Source organism: Balaenoptera ricei, chromosome 2 (genome assembly GCF_028023285.1).
Source record: "Balaenoptera ricei isolate mBalRic1 chromosome 2, mBalRic1.hap2, whole genome shotgun sequence".
NCBI lineage: Eukaryota > Metazoa > Chordata > Mammalia > Artiodactyla > Balaenopteridae > Balaenoptera > Balaenoptera ricei.
The window spans coordinates 16830706-16848147 of record NC_082640.1 but is presented as its reverse complement, the minus strand read 5'-3'; the positions used below and the strand labels follow the sequence as shown (position 1 = coordinate 16848147).

Sequence of the window (17442 nt, the reverse complement as noted above, 5' to 3'; positions counted from 1 at the left end):
TTCTCTTGTTGCTTTCAAGATTTTATCTTTGTCCTTGTCTCTCAACATTTTTACTATGATGGGTCTGGTTGTAGATTCTTTTGTGCTTATTCTATTTAAATTTCACTGAGGTTGAATGTGTAGATTCATAATTTTCATTGAATAGTTTTCACAATTTTCAGCCATCTTTTCAAATATTTTTACTGCTCCTTTCTCTCTCTGTTCTCCTAGTATTCCCATACCTCTAGTTTGCTGTTTCTTTCTTCAGACTAATCCAATCTCTTGAACCCCTTAGGCAATATTTTCATTTCATTACTGTACATTTCAACCGCAGAATTTGCTTTGGGTTCTTTTACATTAATTTTTATTTTTAGTTGATAATGTCTATTTGACAAAATATTTTCATGGTATCTTCTTTTTTTAAAAGTTTTTTTTTTTTTTGATGTGGACCATTTTTAAAGTCTTTACTGAATTTGTTACAGTATTGCTTCTGTTTTATGTTTTGGTTTTTTGGCTGCAAGGCACGTGGGATCTTAGCTCCCCGACCAGGGATCGAACCCGCACCCCCAGCACTGGAAGGCGAAGTCTTAACCACTGGACCACCAGTGAAGACCCTCATTGTATCTTTGTTTTCTTCTTAAAGCAAGGTTTCCTTTAATTCTTTGAGCACATTTATAATAACTACTAGGTGGTCATTGTCTGCTAAGTCCAACATCTAGGATTCTCGCAAGCATATTTTGTTTCCTGCTTTTTCCTGCGCTTGGGTCACAATTTACTATTTCCTTACATGTCTTAATTTTTTTACTAATAACTGGACATTTAAGATAATATATCATAGCATCTTTGGACTCCGATTTCTGTTTCCCTTTCTGAGGCTTGTTGTTTAGTGTGCTTGCTTGCTTGTTTGTGTACAGTGATTTCTCAGAGGTATCTTACTAACATATCTTTCCCCTGAGGTGTGAAGTCTTGCACATTGCTCCCAGAGGGCACATCCTTGGGCATGCACACAGCTGCCTCTTGATGTTTGTGGTTTTAACAGGGCTCTGTTTGAATGTCTATTTCCCTTTTTTCTCTATTTAGGTGTCTTCTTTCAACATCACAGAAAACACCATAGAGAAATGTGTCTAACACTGTTACTTCAGGTCTAATAAAGAGGGAATTGATAACCATCTGTTATATTCGTCTTATCACATTCCTTAGCTAACGTTTCTACATTTGCAAATTCAGGAGAACTGTCTAAGCTGAAAATAGAAAGTGAATAGAATGTAATTGGGCATACTTATTTGTACCAAGCATATTCTAAGTTTATTAAAGGACTGGTTTTTATGGATTAGCTCCTAAACAAATGAGCTCTAAAACTAACACTGTGTAGCTAGTTTTACATTGATATTCAATACAAAAATTCAACTAATTAAAGGAAGGAGTTCTTGAAAACTTTTGCCCGTGTAATAATAAACCATAGATACTGATGTTATTCATGATTCTTAATTAATTAAACTCCAGAGAAGATAAGGAAACCTGAAATCTTAGATTTGTAAAATTCTTGTCCTTACCAGGGAGATTCATTGATTGTACCTTGAATTGTCCCTTTATTACACCTCTTCTAGTTTTATCTGTCAAGCCTTCTACATTAGTCCCTGTAGAAAGAACAAATTTCAAAACACTTTGCATGGTAACCATTTACATACAAACGTGTGTGTTTGCACGTGTGTGTGTCTGTGTGTGTGTAGCACTAACTTAATTAGCATTTGTTATTACGGAAGATGAGTTTTATTGAAATGTCTGGTTTGGAGAATCACAAAGCCTTAAATTAGAACAGATAAAGCAATTATATAAGTCACATTATATTGAAGTTTAGAGGTTCCTTAACCAGTACTTTTCTATAATTCCTTAACCAGTACTTTTTCCTTAACCAGCGCTTAATTCCTTAACCAGTGCTTTTCAATATAATGCTATCTCTTACATAAGTGGAAATCATCCCAGAGAATTTATGATGGCAATATAATTTCCAGATTTATATTAAAAGAACACTTATTCTGCAAGGATGTACCCGATGAGGCAGAACTAACATTTTTTTTTCCTGACAAGACAAGATGTAAACCATAGTCTTCTTGGTCACAGTAACTTACCATGAGCCAGAAATTCTCTGACTTACCCAGGAAAATTTTAGTTCCCTTTTAGGCTACGTAACTGTAAATCATGTGTGTATCACTGATTTAAAGAGTAACGTGATATTCACTGAATTGAGAAAAAGTGTCTCTGAGATTCCTTGAGCATGTACACTTTATGTCTTGCAAGGAGGAAATGGTGAAATTTGTACCACAACCAGGACTCTGATGGGATCCATTTCCATTTGAGCTTTTATGTGATCTAAATTTTTGCTATAATTAACAATGATTAACTATGTTCGATGACACAAAAAATACATGAAAGTTATTATAAAGGTATTTACACTGAGAAAGGGATAACTAGGACTGGGGACCTAAAGGGTACATCCTTGGGCATGCACACAGTTGCCTTTTGATGTTAGTGGTTTTAACAGGGCTCTGTTTGAATGCCTGTTTCCCTGGGTTAAAAGTTTAGTGCATGAAGTTGGTTCTAGTAGAGCATGTAAATGGAGTTGGAAACCTGTCATGATCCTGACATTGTCTAGTAGAAGACTGCTTTGAAAAAAGGTCTGAGCCCATGAATAAATGTAAAAGGTCACACTATGATTTTGGCAGCCCAAATGTACCATATTGCATTCTTCACAGAGAGGATACCACCTGGGGCATCATTAACAAAATAAACAAAGATGCATCAGATTAGGCAGGCAAGTTTTCAATAAATAACAACATTTTGTGAAAGTAATAAAATCTATAGCCACACAAAATTAGGGACTATTAGCACATATATTTTAGCCACTCTGGTCTTTCTTCAACAGATATAACTAAGGTGAATGGAGTCATTTGAATCAAGAAAGCAGAGGATCCTCAGATAAGCAGGGAGACAATCAGAACAGCATTTGAGGGAAGATTGGGTTAAGCACTAGGAATTAAAGGTATGCACTAGAGAAATCTTTAATCGAGTAAGAGTCACAATTTCTCTCCTTCACGGTATCCTCCCATTGCTTTAAATCTTTTAAAAATCTCTTAATTTTTGTAGTTCACTAAGCTATTTTTAAAATATATAACATACCATAATATTCGTCCACTTAAAGTGTGTCCAAATCAATGGTTTCATTAAAAATTATATTCAGAGTTGTGTAACCATAACCACAGTCAATTTGAGTCTACTTCAGATTTATATTATTAAATTCCAATTACATATAGAAATATTACTCCTATATAGCTCTGTTATCTCTTCCCCATTTTTGTGCTATTGTTATACATATTATACCTTTAAATATAAAACCATTTGTAATAATTATTTCTTTATATAACTCTATGCCCTTGAAAGAAGCTGACAGAAGAAAGAAGAGCAAGTATATATTTACAGTGTTTGTTATATTAACCTTCTTGTTTACAATTTCTGGTTCTCTTCATTTGTTCCTGCGGATTTGAGTTAACATCTGCTATTATTTTTTACTCAAATACATCACCATCCTCATACATCTCCTTTGCACAGCTACTACAGAATATATCACTTTTCCGTATTTTTATAGGCCCGACAATACAATGATATACATATTGTTCTATACAATTGCCTTTAAAATCAATTAAGAGAAGAAAGGACACAAAATATGCATTCATCTTGTCTTTTGAAGTACAGAATTCCTTTTTTAAACTTTAATCCATTTAGTTCTATTTTTTACATGAACTTGTTCATGCAGTAGCCATAAAGTACATTGGGAACATATATTTTGTTTCACAAAGAAGGAGAAAAAACTGAAAAAATATGGTTGCTTATGGAAAGCTGCAAAAGGGAAGGAGAAAGCAGGACGGAACAAAAGAGAATACAACCCAAGAGTCTTGCTCTTCAGACTATAGTTTAGGTTACTGTGTAAAAACAGTTTATACCTTGGCCATCAGGGCTGCTCTAATTACTTGCAGGTCTAGAACTTCAGAGCACTATTTTTGTTTCAGGTTTGTTTTCTGTTTCCCAAGTGAAACACCTTATTGTTTCTTATGATTATTAAAGTAATACATGGTTAACTTTTAAAATTCCACATATGAGTGAAATAATGTGGTATGTATTTGTCTTTCTCTGTCTGACTTATTTCACTTAGCATAACACCATCAAGGGTATTATGGGTTCCTCCATGTTGTTGCATATGCAAGATTTCATCTTTTACGGATGAGTAGTATTCCATTGTATATACACATACCACATCTTTTTTACATTCTCACCAACAGTGTATTAAGGTTCCCTTTCCTCCACATCCTCTCCAACACTTTTTGTCTTTTTGATAATGGCTATTCTGACAAGTGTTAGGTAGCATCTCTTCGTAGTTTTGATTTGCGTTTCCTTAATAGTAATAGTGAACATCTTTTCTTGTGCCTGTTGGCCATCTGCATGTCTTCTTGGAAAAATTTCTGTTCAGCTCCTTCTGTTCAGCTCATTTTTTTAATGGCGTTGTTAGCTTTTTTGTTTTTGAATTGTATGAGTTCTTTATGTATTTTGGATATTTATCCCTTGTCAGATATATCATTTGCAAATATATCTCCCATATATCTCCCATTAGGTTGTCTTTTCATTTTATTGATAGTTTCCTTGCTGTGCAGAAGCTTTTCAGTTTGATGCAACCTCATTTTTTCATTTTTGCTTTTGTTTCCCTTGCTTGAGGAGACACAAATAGATATTGCTAAGACTGATGTCAAAGAGCATACTGCCTATGTTTTCTTCTAGAGATTATGGTTTCAGGTCTTACATTCAAGTCTTTAATCCATCTTGAGTTAATTTTTCTGTATGGTGTGAGATAGTAGTCTAGTTTCACTTTTCTTGCCATGTGGCTGTCCAGTATTCACAATATCATTTATTGAAGAGACTATCATTTCTCCATTGTATGTTCTTTATTCCTTTGTCCTAAATTAATTGTCTATATATGCATAGGTTTATTTCTGGGCTCTCAGTTCTGCTTCACTGATCTTTATATCTATTTTTCTGCCAACACCAGGCTGTTTTATATTACTATGGCTTTCTAATATAGTTTGAAACCAGGGAGTATGATACTTCCAGCTTTGTTATTTTTTCTCAGGATTGCTTTGGCTATTTTGGAGGAGTCTTTTGCAGTTCCATAGAAATTTTAGAATTTTTTGCTCTGTGTCTGTGAAAAATGTCCTTGGGATTTTGATAGGGATTACACTGAATCTGTGGATTGCTTTAAGTAATATGGACAGTTTTTACAATGTTAATTCTTCTAATTCATGAGGATGGAATATCTTTCCATTGTTGGTGTCTTCTTCAATTTATTTTAACAGTGTCTTACAGTTTTCAGTATAAGTCTTTTCACCTTCTTGGTTAAATTGATTCCTAGGCTTTTTCTGCCTTTTGTTGAGACTGTAAATGGGATTGTTTTTGTTAATATCTCTTTCTGCTAGTCCACTGTTAGCACATAGAAATGGAACAGATTTTTGTATACTGATTTTGTATCCTTTACTGTATTTGTTTATTATTTCCAATAGTTTTTTGGTGGAGCCTTTAGGGCTTTGTACATACAAAACCATGTCATCTGCAAATAGAGACAGTTCTACTTCTTCCTTTCTAATCTGGATGACTTTTATTTCTTTTTCTTGCCTAACTGCTCTGGCCAGCACTTCCAACACTACGTTGAATAAGAGAGGTGAGAGTGGGCATCTTTGAATTGTTCCTGACCTTAGTGGCATAGCTCTCAATTTTTCACCACTGAGTATGACATTAGCTGTGGGTTTATCATATATTATGTTTAGGTATGGCCATTCTATACTCACTTAATTGAGAAGTTTTATAATAAACGGATGTTGAATCTTGTCAAATGTTCTTTCTGCATCTATTGAGATGATCATGTGGTTTTTATTCTTTATTTTGTTAATGTGGTGTATCACACTGATTCATTTGTGGGTGTTGAACCATCCTTGCATCCCTGGAATAAATCACACTTGTATGACCCTTTGATGTACTGTTGAATTTAGCTTGCCAATATTTTGTTGAGGATTTTTGCATCCATCTTCATCAGAGATATTGGCCTATAATGTTCTTTGTGTGTGTGTCTGTGTGTGTGTGTTGTATTTTTCTGGTTTTGGTATCAAGGTGATGCTGACCTCATAAAATGAGTTTGGAAGTGTTACCTCCTCTTCAATTTTTTCAAACAGTTTTAGAAGGATTGGGTATTAAATCTTTGAATGTTTGGTAGAATTCACTTGTGAAGCAGTCTGTTCCTGGACTTTTGTTTTTGGGGAGGTTTTTAATTACTGTTTCAATCTCTGTACTAGTGACTGGTATATTCAGATTTTGGAATTACAGAATTCTTTTAACGCATGCTCTTTTTTGGAACGGATTAAAATCACTGCCTAAGGTCCACTGCTTTCAGCCTGAAGAACTCTCATTATTATTTCTCATAAGGCAGGTCTGCTAACAAACAGTTTCTCAGTGTTTATTTATTTGGGAATCTGTTTATCTGACCTTCACTTTTGAAAGAAAAAGTTCATGGTGACAATTTCTTCCTTCAGCATTTTAATATGGCATCCCACTGACTTCTGGGCTACATAGTTTCTTTCTTTTTTTGGCCACACCTCACAGCATGCAGAACTTCCCTGACCAGAGATTGAACCTGTGCCCCCCTGCAGTGGAAGCATGGAAGTGCAGAGTCTTAACCACTGAACCACCAGGGAAGCCCCTGGGCTTCATAGTTTCTGATGCAAAGTAAGCTGTTAATCTTACCAGGGTTCTCTTTTTTTATGATGTGTTGCTTTCCCTTTGTGACATTCGAGAGTTTCTGTCTTTGTCTTCCATTACTTTTACTTGATGTATCTGGTTGTAGATTTCTTTGTGCTTATTCTTAGACTTCATTTGGCTTGGATATCCAGATTCATATTCATCATCAAATGTGCTTCCAAACTGTCAGCCATAATTACTTCAAATATTTTTTCTGCCCCTTTTTCTCTCAGCTCTACTTCTTCTGTAGTCATTAAGTGTGGAGATTCTTTCTTTTTTTTTTTTTTGAGATTCTTTCTTTTGACAATCAAATCTACTCCTGGACCCCTCTAGTGAATTTTTCCTTATAGTTATTGTACTCTCAACTCCAGTTATCACTGTGTTTTTTTAACAAAAATAATTTCTATCTCTTTGTTAATATTCTCTATTTGATTAGACATTGTCATCAATATTTCTTTCTGTTTTAAGCATGGGTTTCTTTAATTCTTCAAAAATATTTATAACTGTTTTATAGTATCTTACATCTGGAACCACACTGTGGTCTGCTTTTTTTCCTTAGTTCATACTTTACTGTTTTTTTGCATGTCTCATATTTTGAGGGGGGGCAAATATACTGTATTTGTATCTAATATACTGTAGGAAATCTGGATACTGAGCTCCCATCCCCTTTGAAGGCTTGTTGTTGTTTGCCTGATTAATTATTTAGTGACTGGGCTACACTATCTTCTGTCCTACTGAAGTCTCCTTCCCTGCAGTGTGCAGCTTCTAATGTTGCTCCTCTGTGGGCACAGCCTTGGGCATGCATGCAATCACCTTTGGATGACAGTTTTTTTTTAATTTTTTATTGAGGCATATTTGATTTATAATATTATACAAGTTTCAGGTGTACAACATAGTGACTCACATTTTTTAAAAGTTAACTCCATTTATAGTTATTATACAATATTGGCTATATTCCCTGTGCACTACAATACATCCTTATAGCTTATTTATTTTAAATATAGTAGATTGTACTTCTTAATCCCCTACCCTTATCTTGCTCCTCCACCATTTTCTCTCCACTGGTAACCACTAGTTTGTTCTCTATATCTGTGAATCTGCTTTTTTGTTATATTCACTAGTTTGTTGTATTTTTTAGATTCCATATATAAGTGATATCATACAGTATTTGTCTTTGTCTGACTTACTTCACTTAGCATAATGCCCTCTAAGTCTATCTATGTTGCTGCAAAAGGCAAAGTTTTGTTCTTTTTTATGGTCAGTAGTATTCCATTGTGTGTGTGCATATGTACATCTTCTTTATCCATTCATCTGTTAATGGATGCTTAGGGTGTTTCTATATATTGGCAATTGTAAATAATGCTGCTATGAACATTTGGGTGCATGTATCTTTTTGAATTACTGTGTTTGTTTGTTTTGGACATATACCCCAAAGTGGAACTGCTGGGTCATATGGTAGCTCTATTTTTAGTTTTTTGAGAAACCTCCATACTGTTTTCCACAGTGGCCATACCAATTTACTTTCTGACCAACAGTGTAGAAGGGTTCCCTTTTCTCCACACTCTTGCCAACATTTGTTATTTGTGATCTTTTTGATGATAACCATTCTGACAGGTGTGAGGTGATATTGTGATTTGATTGGCATATCAGTATATTAAGTAGTGATGTTGAGCATCTTTTCATACATCTGTTGGTCAACTGTATGTCTTCTTTGGAAAAATGTCTATTCAGATCTTCTGCCCACTTTTTAATTGGGTGTTCATGTTTTTGATATTGAGTTGTATGAGCTGTATATATATTTCGGATATTAACCCCTTAACAGTTATATCATTTGCAAATATTTTCTCCCATCAGTAAGATGTCTTTTCATTTTGTCTCTGGTTTCCTTTGATGTGGAAAAGCTTTTAAGTTCAATTAGTTCTCATTTATTTTTGCTTTTGTTTTCTTTGTTTTAAGAGACATATCCAAAAGAATATTGCCACCATTTATGTCAAAGTGTGTTCTGCCTAAGTTTTCTTCCAAAGTTTTATGGTTTCCAGTCTTACATTTAGATCTTTAATCCACTTTGCATTTAGTTTTGCACACAGTGTTAGAGAATATTCTAATTTCATTCTTTTACATGTAGCTGTCCAGTTTTCCCAGCACCACTTATTGAATAGACTTCTCTTTTCTCCATTGTATTGTATATTCTTGTCTCCTTTGTCATAGATTAATTGGCCATAAGTGTGTGGGGTTACTTCTGGGCTCTCTATTCTGTTCCTTTGATCTATGTGTCTGATTTTGTACCAGTATCGTACAGTTTTGATTATTGTAGCCTTGTAGTATAGTCTGAAGTTAGGGAGCATGCTACCACCATCTCTGTTCTTCTTTCTCAAGATTGTTTGTCTATTCAGGGTCTTTTTTGTTTCTATACTATTTTGAAATTATTTCTCCTAATTCTAAGAATGCCTTTGGTACTTTGATAGGGATTGCACTGAATCTGTAGACTGCCTTGGGTAATACAGTCATTTTAACAAATATTAATTCTTCCAATCCATGAACATGGTATATCTTTCCATCTGTTTGTGTCATCTTCAATTTCTTTCATCAGTGTCTTATAATTTTCTGATTTCAAGTCTTTTACCTCCTTATGTAAGTTTATTCCTAAGTATTTTATTCTTTTTGATGCAACTGTAAATGAGATTGTTTCCTTAATTTCTTTCTGATAGTTTGTTGTTAGTGTATAGAATTGCAACATATTTCTCTATATTAATTTTGTACCTGAAAATTACTGAATTAATCCTTGAGCTCTAGTATTTTTTTGGTAGCTGTTTTTAGGATTCTCTTTGTTTAGTATCATGTTGTCTACAAAGTGACAATTTTACTTTCCCTTTTTAATTTGGATTCCTTTTATTCCTTTTCCTTGTTTGACTGTGGTGGCTAAGACTTCTAATAATATGTTGAATAAAAGTGGCAATAGTGGGCATCCTTGTTTCATATCTTAGAGGAAATGCTTTCATCTTTTCACTGTTGAGTATAATGTTAGCTATGGGATTACCATATATGGCTTTTATTATGTTGAGGCATGTTCCTTGTATTCCCACTTTCTGGAGAGTTTTTATCATAAATGGATGTTGAATTTTGTGAAAATCTTTTTCTGTATCTATTGAGATAATCATATAGTTTTTATTCTTTAATTTGTTAATGTGATGTATCACACTGATTGATTTGCAAACACTGAAACATCCTTGTATCCCTGGGATAAATCCCACTTAATCATGGTGTATGATCATTTAAATGTATTGTTGGAGTCAGTTTGCTAATATTTTGTTAAGGGTTTCTGCATCTACTTTCACCCATGTAATTTTCTGTTCTGTGATATCTCTGTCTCATTTTGGTATCACGCAATGCTGGCCTTATAGAATGACTTTGGAAACATTCCTTTCTCTGCAACTTTGTGCAATACTTTGAGAAGTATAGGTATTAATTCTTCTTTAAATGTTTGGTAGAATTCCCCTATGAAGCCACTTGTGCTTGGACTTATGTTTTTTGGTTATTTTTTTTAATTACTGGTTCAATTTCATTACTGATAATTGGTCTGTTCATATTTTCTTTTTATTCCTGGTTCAGTCTTGGGAGATTGTACATTTCTTTTAGGTTGTCTGTTTTATTGTCATACGGTTTTTCCGAGTAATGTCTCATGATCAGTTGCACTTCTGTGGTGTTGGTTGTAACGTCTTTTTCATTTCTGATTTTATTGATTTGGGCCCTGCATCTTACTCTTGATGAATCTGGCTAAAGGTCTGTCAATTTTGTTTATCTTTTCAAAGAAACAGGTTACAGTTTCATTGATATTTTCCATTTTTAAGTCACTGTTTCATTTATTTCTTCTCTGGTCTTTATGATTTCTTTCCTTCTGCTAACTTTGTGTTTTGTTTGTTCATCTTTTTCCTAGTTCCTTTAGGTGTAAATTAAGTTGTTCATTTGAGATTTTTCATGTTTCCTGAGGTTTGTCTGTATCAGTATAATTTTTTATTTTAGAACTGCTTTTGCTGCATCTCATAGATTTTTGGATCATTTTCTGTTCACCTGTCTCTAGGTATTTTTTGATTTCCTCTTTGATTTCTTCATGATCCATTGGTTGTTTAGTAGCATGTTGCTTAGCTTCTGTGTGTTTGTGATTTTTGCAGTATTTTCTTTTAGTTGATTTCTAGTCTCATAGTGTTGTGGTGGGAAAAGATACTTGATATGATTTCAGTTTTCTTAAATTTACCAAGGCTTGTTTTGTGGCCTAACATTCCTAGAGAATGTTCCATGTGGACTTGAATGTGTGTTATGCTGCTGTTGGATGGAATGTTACATACCTATCTATTAAGTCCATATGGTCTAATGTGTCATTTAAGGCCAGTGTCTCCTTATGGATTTTCTTTTTGGATGATCTGTCTGTTGACTTGAGTGGGCTTTTAAAGTCCCTTACTATTATTGTGTAACTGTCTGTTTCTCCCTTTATGTCTGTTAATATTTGCTTTATTTATTAAGGAGCTCCTATGTCGAGTGCATATATATTTTCAATTGTTACATCTTTTTCTTGGATTGATCCTTTGATATGTAACATCCTTCTTTGTCGCTTATTACAGCCTTTGTCTTAAAGTCTATTTTGTCTGATATAATTATTGCTACCTGGGCTTTCTTTTGATTTCCATTTGCCTGGAATGACTTTTTCAATCTCTTCACTTTCAGTCTGTGTCTTTAGATCAGAAGTGAGTCTCTTTTAGGTAGCATATATAAAGGTCTTGGTTTTGTATTCATTCAACAACTCCATGTCTTTTGATTGGAGCATTTAGCTCATGTAATTATTGATATGTGTGTTCTTATTGCCATAAGAATAGTTAATAGTAGTTTTGTTAATAGTTTTTGGGTTGTTTTTCTAGGTCTTTTTGTTCCCTTCTTCTTTTGTTCTTTTGTGATTTGATGACTATCTTTAGTGTTATGTTTGGATTACTTTCTCTTCTTTGTGTATCTATTACAGAATTTTTGGTTGTGGTTACCATGAGGTTTATATACAGATATCTATCTATCTATCTATCTGAAGTTCGATCTCTTAATTTCAAATACATTTTAACTATGCTTCATTTGTACTCTCCTCCCCTCATGATTACTATTTTTGACATAATTTACATCTAATTATTTTGTGTATCTGTTAACTTCTTATCGTGGTTATAGATGACTTTACCATTTTTGTCTTTAATCCTTCCTGTGGGCTTTGCATATGGTTGATTTTCTACTTTTACTATATATTTGCTTTTACTGATGAGCTTTTCCTTTCATAATTCTCATGTTTATAGTTGTGGCCTTTTCTTTTTTGCTTAGAGATGTCCCTTTAACATTTCTGGTAAACCTGGCTTGGTGGTGTGGAACTCTTTCAGCTTTTGCTTGCCTGTAAAGCTTTTGATCTCTCCATGAAATGCGAATGAGAGCTTTGCTGGATAGAGTATTCTTGGTTCTAGGTTCTTCCTTTTCATCAGTTTAAATATATCTTGCCACTGCCTTCTGCCTGCAAAGTTTCTGCTGAAAAGTCAGCTGATAGCCTTATGGGTGTTCCCTTGTATGTAACTTGTTGCTTTTCCCTTGCTGCTTTTAATATTCTCTCTTTAGCTTTAATTTTTGCGTTTTAAATTACAATGTGTCTTGGTGTGTTCCTCTTTGGATTGGGACTCTGTTCTTTCTGGACTGGGATTTTTTCATCTCCCTAGTTAGGGACATTTTCAGCTATTATGTCTAAATATGTTCTCTGTCAACTTTTTTCTCTCTTCTTCTTCTGGGACCCCTCTAATGTGAATGTTAATATGCTTGATGTTGTCCCAGAAGTCTCTTTAACAGTCTTCATTTCTTTCCATTCTTTTTTTCTGCTAAGCATCAGTGATTTCCACTACTCTGTCTTCCAGCCCACTGATCTGTTCCTCTGTACCATTTAGTCTACTGCTGATTCCTCCTAGTGTATTTTTCATTTCAGTTATTGTATTCTTCATCTCTGTTTAGTGGTTCTTTATATTTTCCAACTCCTTGTTAAAAACTTCTAATTTCTCACTCTGTCCATCCATTCTTCTCCCAAGTTGTTTGGGATCATCACCCTGAATTCGTTGTTGGGTAGTTGTCTATCTCTACTTCACTTAGCTCTTCTTCTGGGGTTGTATCTTATTCCTTTATTTGGACCATTTTCCTCTGTCGATTCATTTTGTCTAACTTAATGTTTATATTTCTATGTATCTGGGAGGTTGGTTACATTTCCCAACCTTGGAGAAGAGGCCTTTTGCAAGAGACTTCCTATGAATCCCAGCAATACACTGTTCTCTCGTCATCAGAGCTATATCCTCTAGGAGTGCCCCTATATGTGCTGTGCGGGTCCTTCTGTTGTGGCAAGCTGATGGCTATGGGTGGCCTGGTTGGCTTGGTTGGCCCCCAGTCTGGTTGTTTGCCAGGACCTTCCTGTGTGGAGGCTGCCGGCCACTGGTTGGCAGGGTTGGGTCACAAGGTGGCTGGCTGTAGAACCCTGGGGAGCCCCGGGGTTAGTTCTGTATCACTGGGGGATGGAGTCAGGTCTAGGAGATCCTGAGGCTGGGGCCAGCCCACCAATGGATGAAGCCAGATCCAAGGGACAGTGCCAGCCCAAAGGCAGGCAGTGACAGGTCCTGGGGTCTGGCTGCAGGGCTGAGGGCTTCCAGAGATGGCAATGGACTGCTGGTGGGTGGGTCTGGTTCCTTACACAGTTGACTGTGGGGTCCATGGGTCCCAAAGCTTGTGTTGCCTTGTCAGCAGGTGGGGCATGGCTCAGCCAATCTCAGAGATGGTTCTGGCCTTCTGGTGGGTGGGCTGAGTCTGCAGGCTGCAGGGATGCATTTTCCTGCATCTGGTTTCCACCCACTGGTGGGTGAAGCTATAGCAGAGATGTCATTGCCTTGGGGCTGGTGTCCCTCCGCTAGTTGGAGAGGCTGGTCCTGAAGCTAGAGCAAGCTTATTGGTGGGTGGAGTCAGTGATTCTGGGGCTGGTGCCTGCCCACTGGTGGGTGGACCTGGGTCTCTGGCTGCAGGGCCCTGGGGGTCCTGGGTCTACTGCCTGCACATTGGTGTGTGGTGCCAGGTCCTAGACCCTCTGGTGTGCAGGTATGTGTCCAGGGGTGGCTTTGGGCTCAGAAAGTCTTAAAGCAGTCTCTCTTCTGATGGGTTGGGCTGTGTCACTGCCCAGTTAGTTGCTTGGCCTGAGGCTTCCCAGTACTGGTGCCTACAGGTTGGTTGTTGTTGGTGGGGTGGATTCCAAAATGGTGCTGCAGCACCAGTGGTAGAACGAGCTCTCAAGAATGGCTACTGTCAGTGTCTATGTCCCTAGGGAGACTCTTCAAGATTAGCAGGTAGGTTTGACCCCAAATCCTTTAAATTACTGCTTCTATGCTGGGTCCTGAAGCATGTGAGATGTTGTGTGTGCCCTTGGAGAGTGAAGCCTCTATTTCGCAGAGCCCTCTGGAACTCCTAAAAGCAAGCCCCACTGGCCTTCAAAGTCAAATGTTCTGGGGACTCATCTTCTTGTTGCAGAACCTCCAGACTGGGCAGACTGATGTGGGGCTGAGACCCTTTACTCGTTGCGGAGAATCTCTGCAACTGTAATTATTCTCCCATTCATGAGTTGCCCAAGCCAGGGACCTGACTATACTGTGACTCTACCCCTACTACCTGCCTTGCTGTGGCCCCTTTTTTATATCCTTAGTTCCAGAAGACCTTTCTTGGTAGGTTCCAGTCTTTTACATCAATGGTTGTTCTGTAAATAGTTGTAATTTTGCTATGCCCATGAGCTAAGGTGAGCTCAGGGTTATTACTGTACCATTTTCAAAGACAGTTATTTTAAAAAGGATTCTGTTGACTGTCTCTTTCCCTTATTTTTCTGTTAAGCTCTCTGCCTCCTTTGGTACGACACCAATCGAGAAGAGGTGTGTTAAACACTGTTATGCCAACACAAGGGGCAATAGTGTGAACTATAAACTATATAACAGAACTAAAGGTGTCTACTTCACATGAGATATTAAAAATGTGTCTGATATTTTAATTATATAGAGGGAATTAGTAACCAATGAAATAACTATCTGCTAAATCCCTCTTTTAATCCCATTCATAAAATAGCCTTTCTGCATTTGCAAATACAAAGCAACTATACTTCTAGCCTGAAAAAGAAAGTGAGTAGAACAGCACTTGAAATGTTTCCATCAAGCATGTTCCAAGCTCACTGTATCATTCAATTTTTATGGATCAATTTTTTAATTGAATGAATTCTAAAATTAAAAATATGCAGCTAATTCTCCATGGATAGCAACTGCTAGAATTCCAGTAATTATAGGAGGGAATTTGTGAAGACGTTTTATCCTGTAATAATAGCATATAGGTACTGTAGTCACTAAAGATTCAAAGTTAAATAAACTTCAGAGAAGATAAAAAACAGGAAATAGACATGAAATATTCTTGTTCTTACCAAGACGACTCTTGGGTTGTGTCTTGAATTCACCCTTCATAATACTTCTTCCAACAACATTTGGGAAGCGTTCTGTATCAGTCTCTATAGAAATAAACAGTTTCAAAATACTTTTGTAAGCTAAATATTAACGTGTATGTTTGTGTGTGTGTAGAATGTGTGTATCCTTTAATTAGATCTTTTTATTATAGAAGAAGCATTATAATGAAATGTCTGGACTGCAGACATAATACCTTAGAATTGGAAGAGCCATTAGCAGTTGTATAAACCTCATTATATTGAGGCTTAGAAATGCTTAGTGATTTTACCAAGACCATATATCCAGGTAATGACAAAACTGACTCATAAACTGAGGCCTCATAGTTCCTTAACTAGGACATTTTCCATAAAATACAAAGTCTTTCGCAAATTTAAGTCATCCTAGAGAGTTTTTCGTAATAAATATAACTCTCCTGTGTATATTAAAAACACATTCATATGGGAGGGATGTACCTGGTGAGGTGGGACAAAACACTTTTTCATTTTTGTATTTGATCAGTACATTCATTTAATAAACTCCTTTCCTCATAGCAGTTTCTGTCTTTCAAATTTTATTTAGTGTTTAATTATAAATTTACCATTAATAAATATAAAATAATTAATTTTATTGTTAAAAGGCATGACTTTTTTTTGTATTTTATTTTTAAACATCTTTATTGGAGTATAACTGCTTTACAATGGTGTGTTAGTTTCTGCTTCATAACAAAGTGAATCAGCTATACATACACATATATCCCCATATTCCCTCCCTGTTGTGTCTCCCTCCCACCCTCCCTATCCTACCCCTCTAGGTGGTCACAAAGCACCAAGCTGATCTCCCTGTGCTATGCGGCTGCTTCCCACTAGCGATCTATTTTACATTTGGTAGTATATAAAAGTCCATGCCACTCTCTCACTTCGTCCCAGAATTGAACGGATGTAAATGAAAGCACTTTATTGCTGTGTCTAAGGCTGTTATTCAAAACTGACGAGGACTCCTATTAATAAGCAACATTGAAGCAAAAATTAATTGAAAGAACCTAACCAAAAATACTCTGAAAATTAAAGACATGGAAAAATGGCTTATCGTAATACACCAAATTTAACTGCTTGGTTCCAACAATTTCATTTTTACACCACCAGCTTTTCCCCAGTTAAAAGCTGTTGGAGCAAGTAATATTTATTTGATTCATTTATAACACTACTTTTTTACAGGAATAAAAGCGAGAATATAATAAAAAAAAGCATTCAAAAGCAAAGTTTCAGAAATCTTGCCTTAAATTTCAGTGAAAACACATATTTTGGTGCTTATATCTGAGGATTCAGTTACTTTCCAATGCTAGCTTTCAGCATCAATTCTGTAAAAAGTTCATAACGACAGTATTTCTTGCAACAAAGAGAAATGTATCGAACCCTGTTACTCCAGGACTAAAGCACTAATCTGTGAATAATAAAACTCAGCTAGAGAACTCCACTCTAGTAGAGATATAAATTTACACGCCAACTTAATTATGTAGAGGAAATTGGTAATCAATGAAATAACTGTTATATTCCTCTTCTTATACCACTCATCAACTAGCTTTTTTGCTTTTTCAATATCAAAGCAATATTCCTTTCTAAGCCAGCAAGAAAGTGAGTAGAATCACAGCTATAAATACTTAAACAAAGCATATTCTAAGGTCATTAGAGCATTGGATTATATGGATTACTTTCCAAATGGATGAGATTACAACTAAAAAATATCCAGCTAAATTTCCATTGATAGTAAATACTAGAGTTTAACTAATTATAAGAGGAAATTCATGAAGATTACTGCCCATTAATACTAACATACAGTTACTGTTATCATTAATGATTCATAGTTAATTAAATCCCAGAGAAGACATAAACCATAAATATTAGACTTGGAAAATTCTTGTTCTTACCAGGGTGACTCTGATGATGTGTCTTGATTTCACCAACTGCTTTTTCTCTTCCAACAGTATCTCTCATGCGTTCTATACCAGTCTCTATAGATAGAAAACAAATTTCAAAACACATTGTAAGGTAACCATTAACACACATGTATGTGTGTCTTTATGCCTGTGTGTAGTACTAACTTAATTAGTACTTGTATTACA

General features: G+C 35.7%; 1 protein-coding gene across 18 annotated transcripts in view; it reads right to left on the bottom strand.

Annotated features, from left to right (window-relative positions):
• Positions 1–17442, bottom strand: part of CCDC7 (coiled-coil domain containing 7) — a 327078-nt gene that overhangs the window by 36193 nt on the left and 273443 nt on the right. For 17 of the 18 annotated variants that reach the window (XR_009500275.1, XR_009500273.1, XR_009500274.1 and 14 more), the window contains 3 exons: positions 17248–17331; positions 15305–15388; positions 1533–1616 (listed from right to left, as the gene is read on the bottom strand). Coding sequence is in view for 2 of the 18 variants with exons in the window: in XM_059911398.1 (XP_059767381.1) it covers positions 1533–1616; positions 15305–15388; positions 17248–17331 (252 nt within the window). In the remaining 16 variants the exon portion in view is untranslated. The remainder of the gene's footprint in view (positions 1–1532; positions 1617–15304; positions 15389–17247; positions 17332–17442) is intronic. The other variant, XR_009500277.1, reaches the window with a different exon arrangement.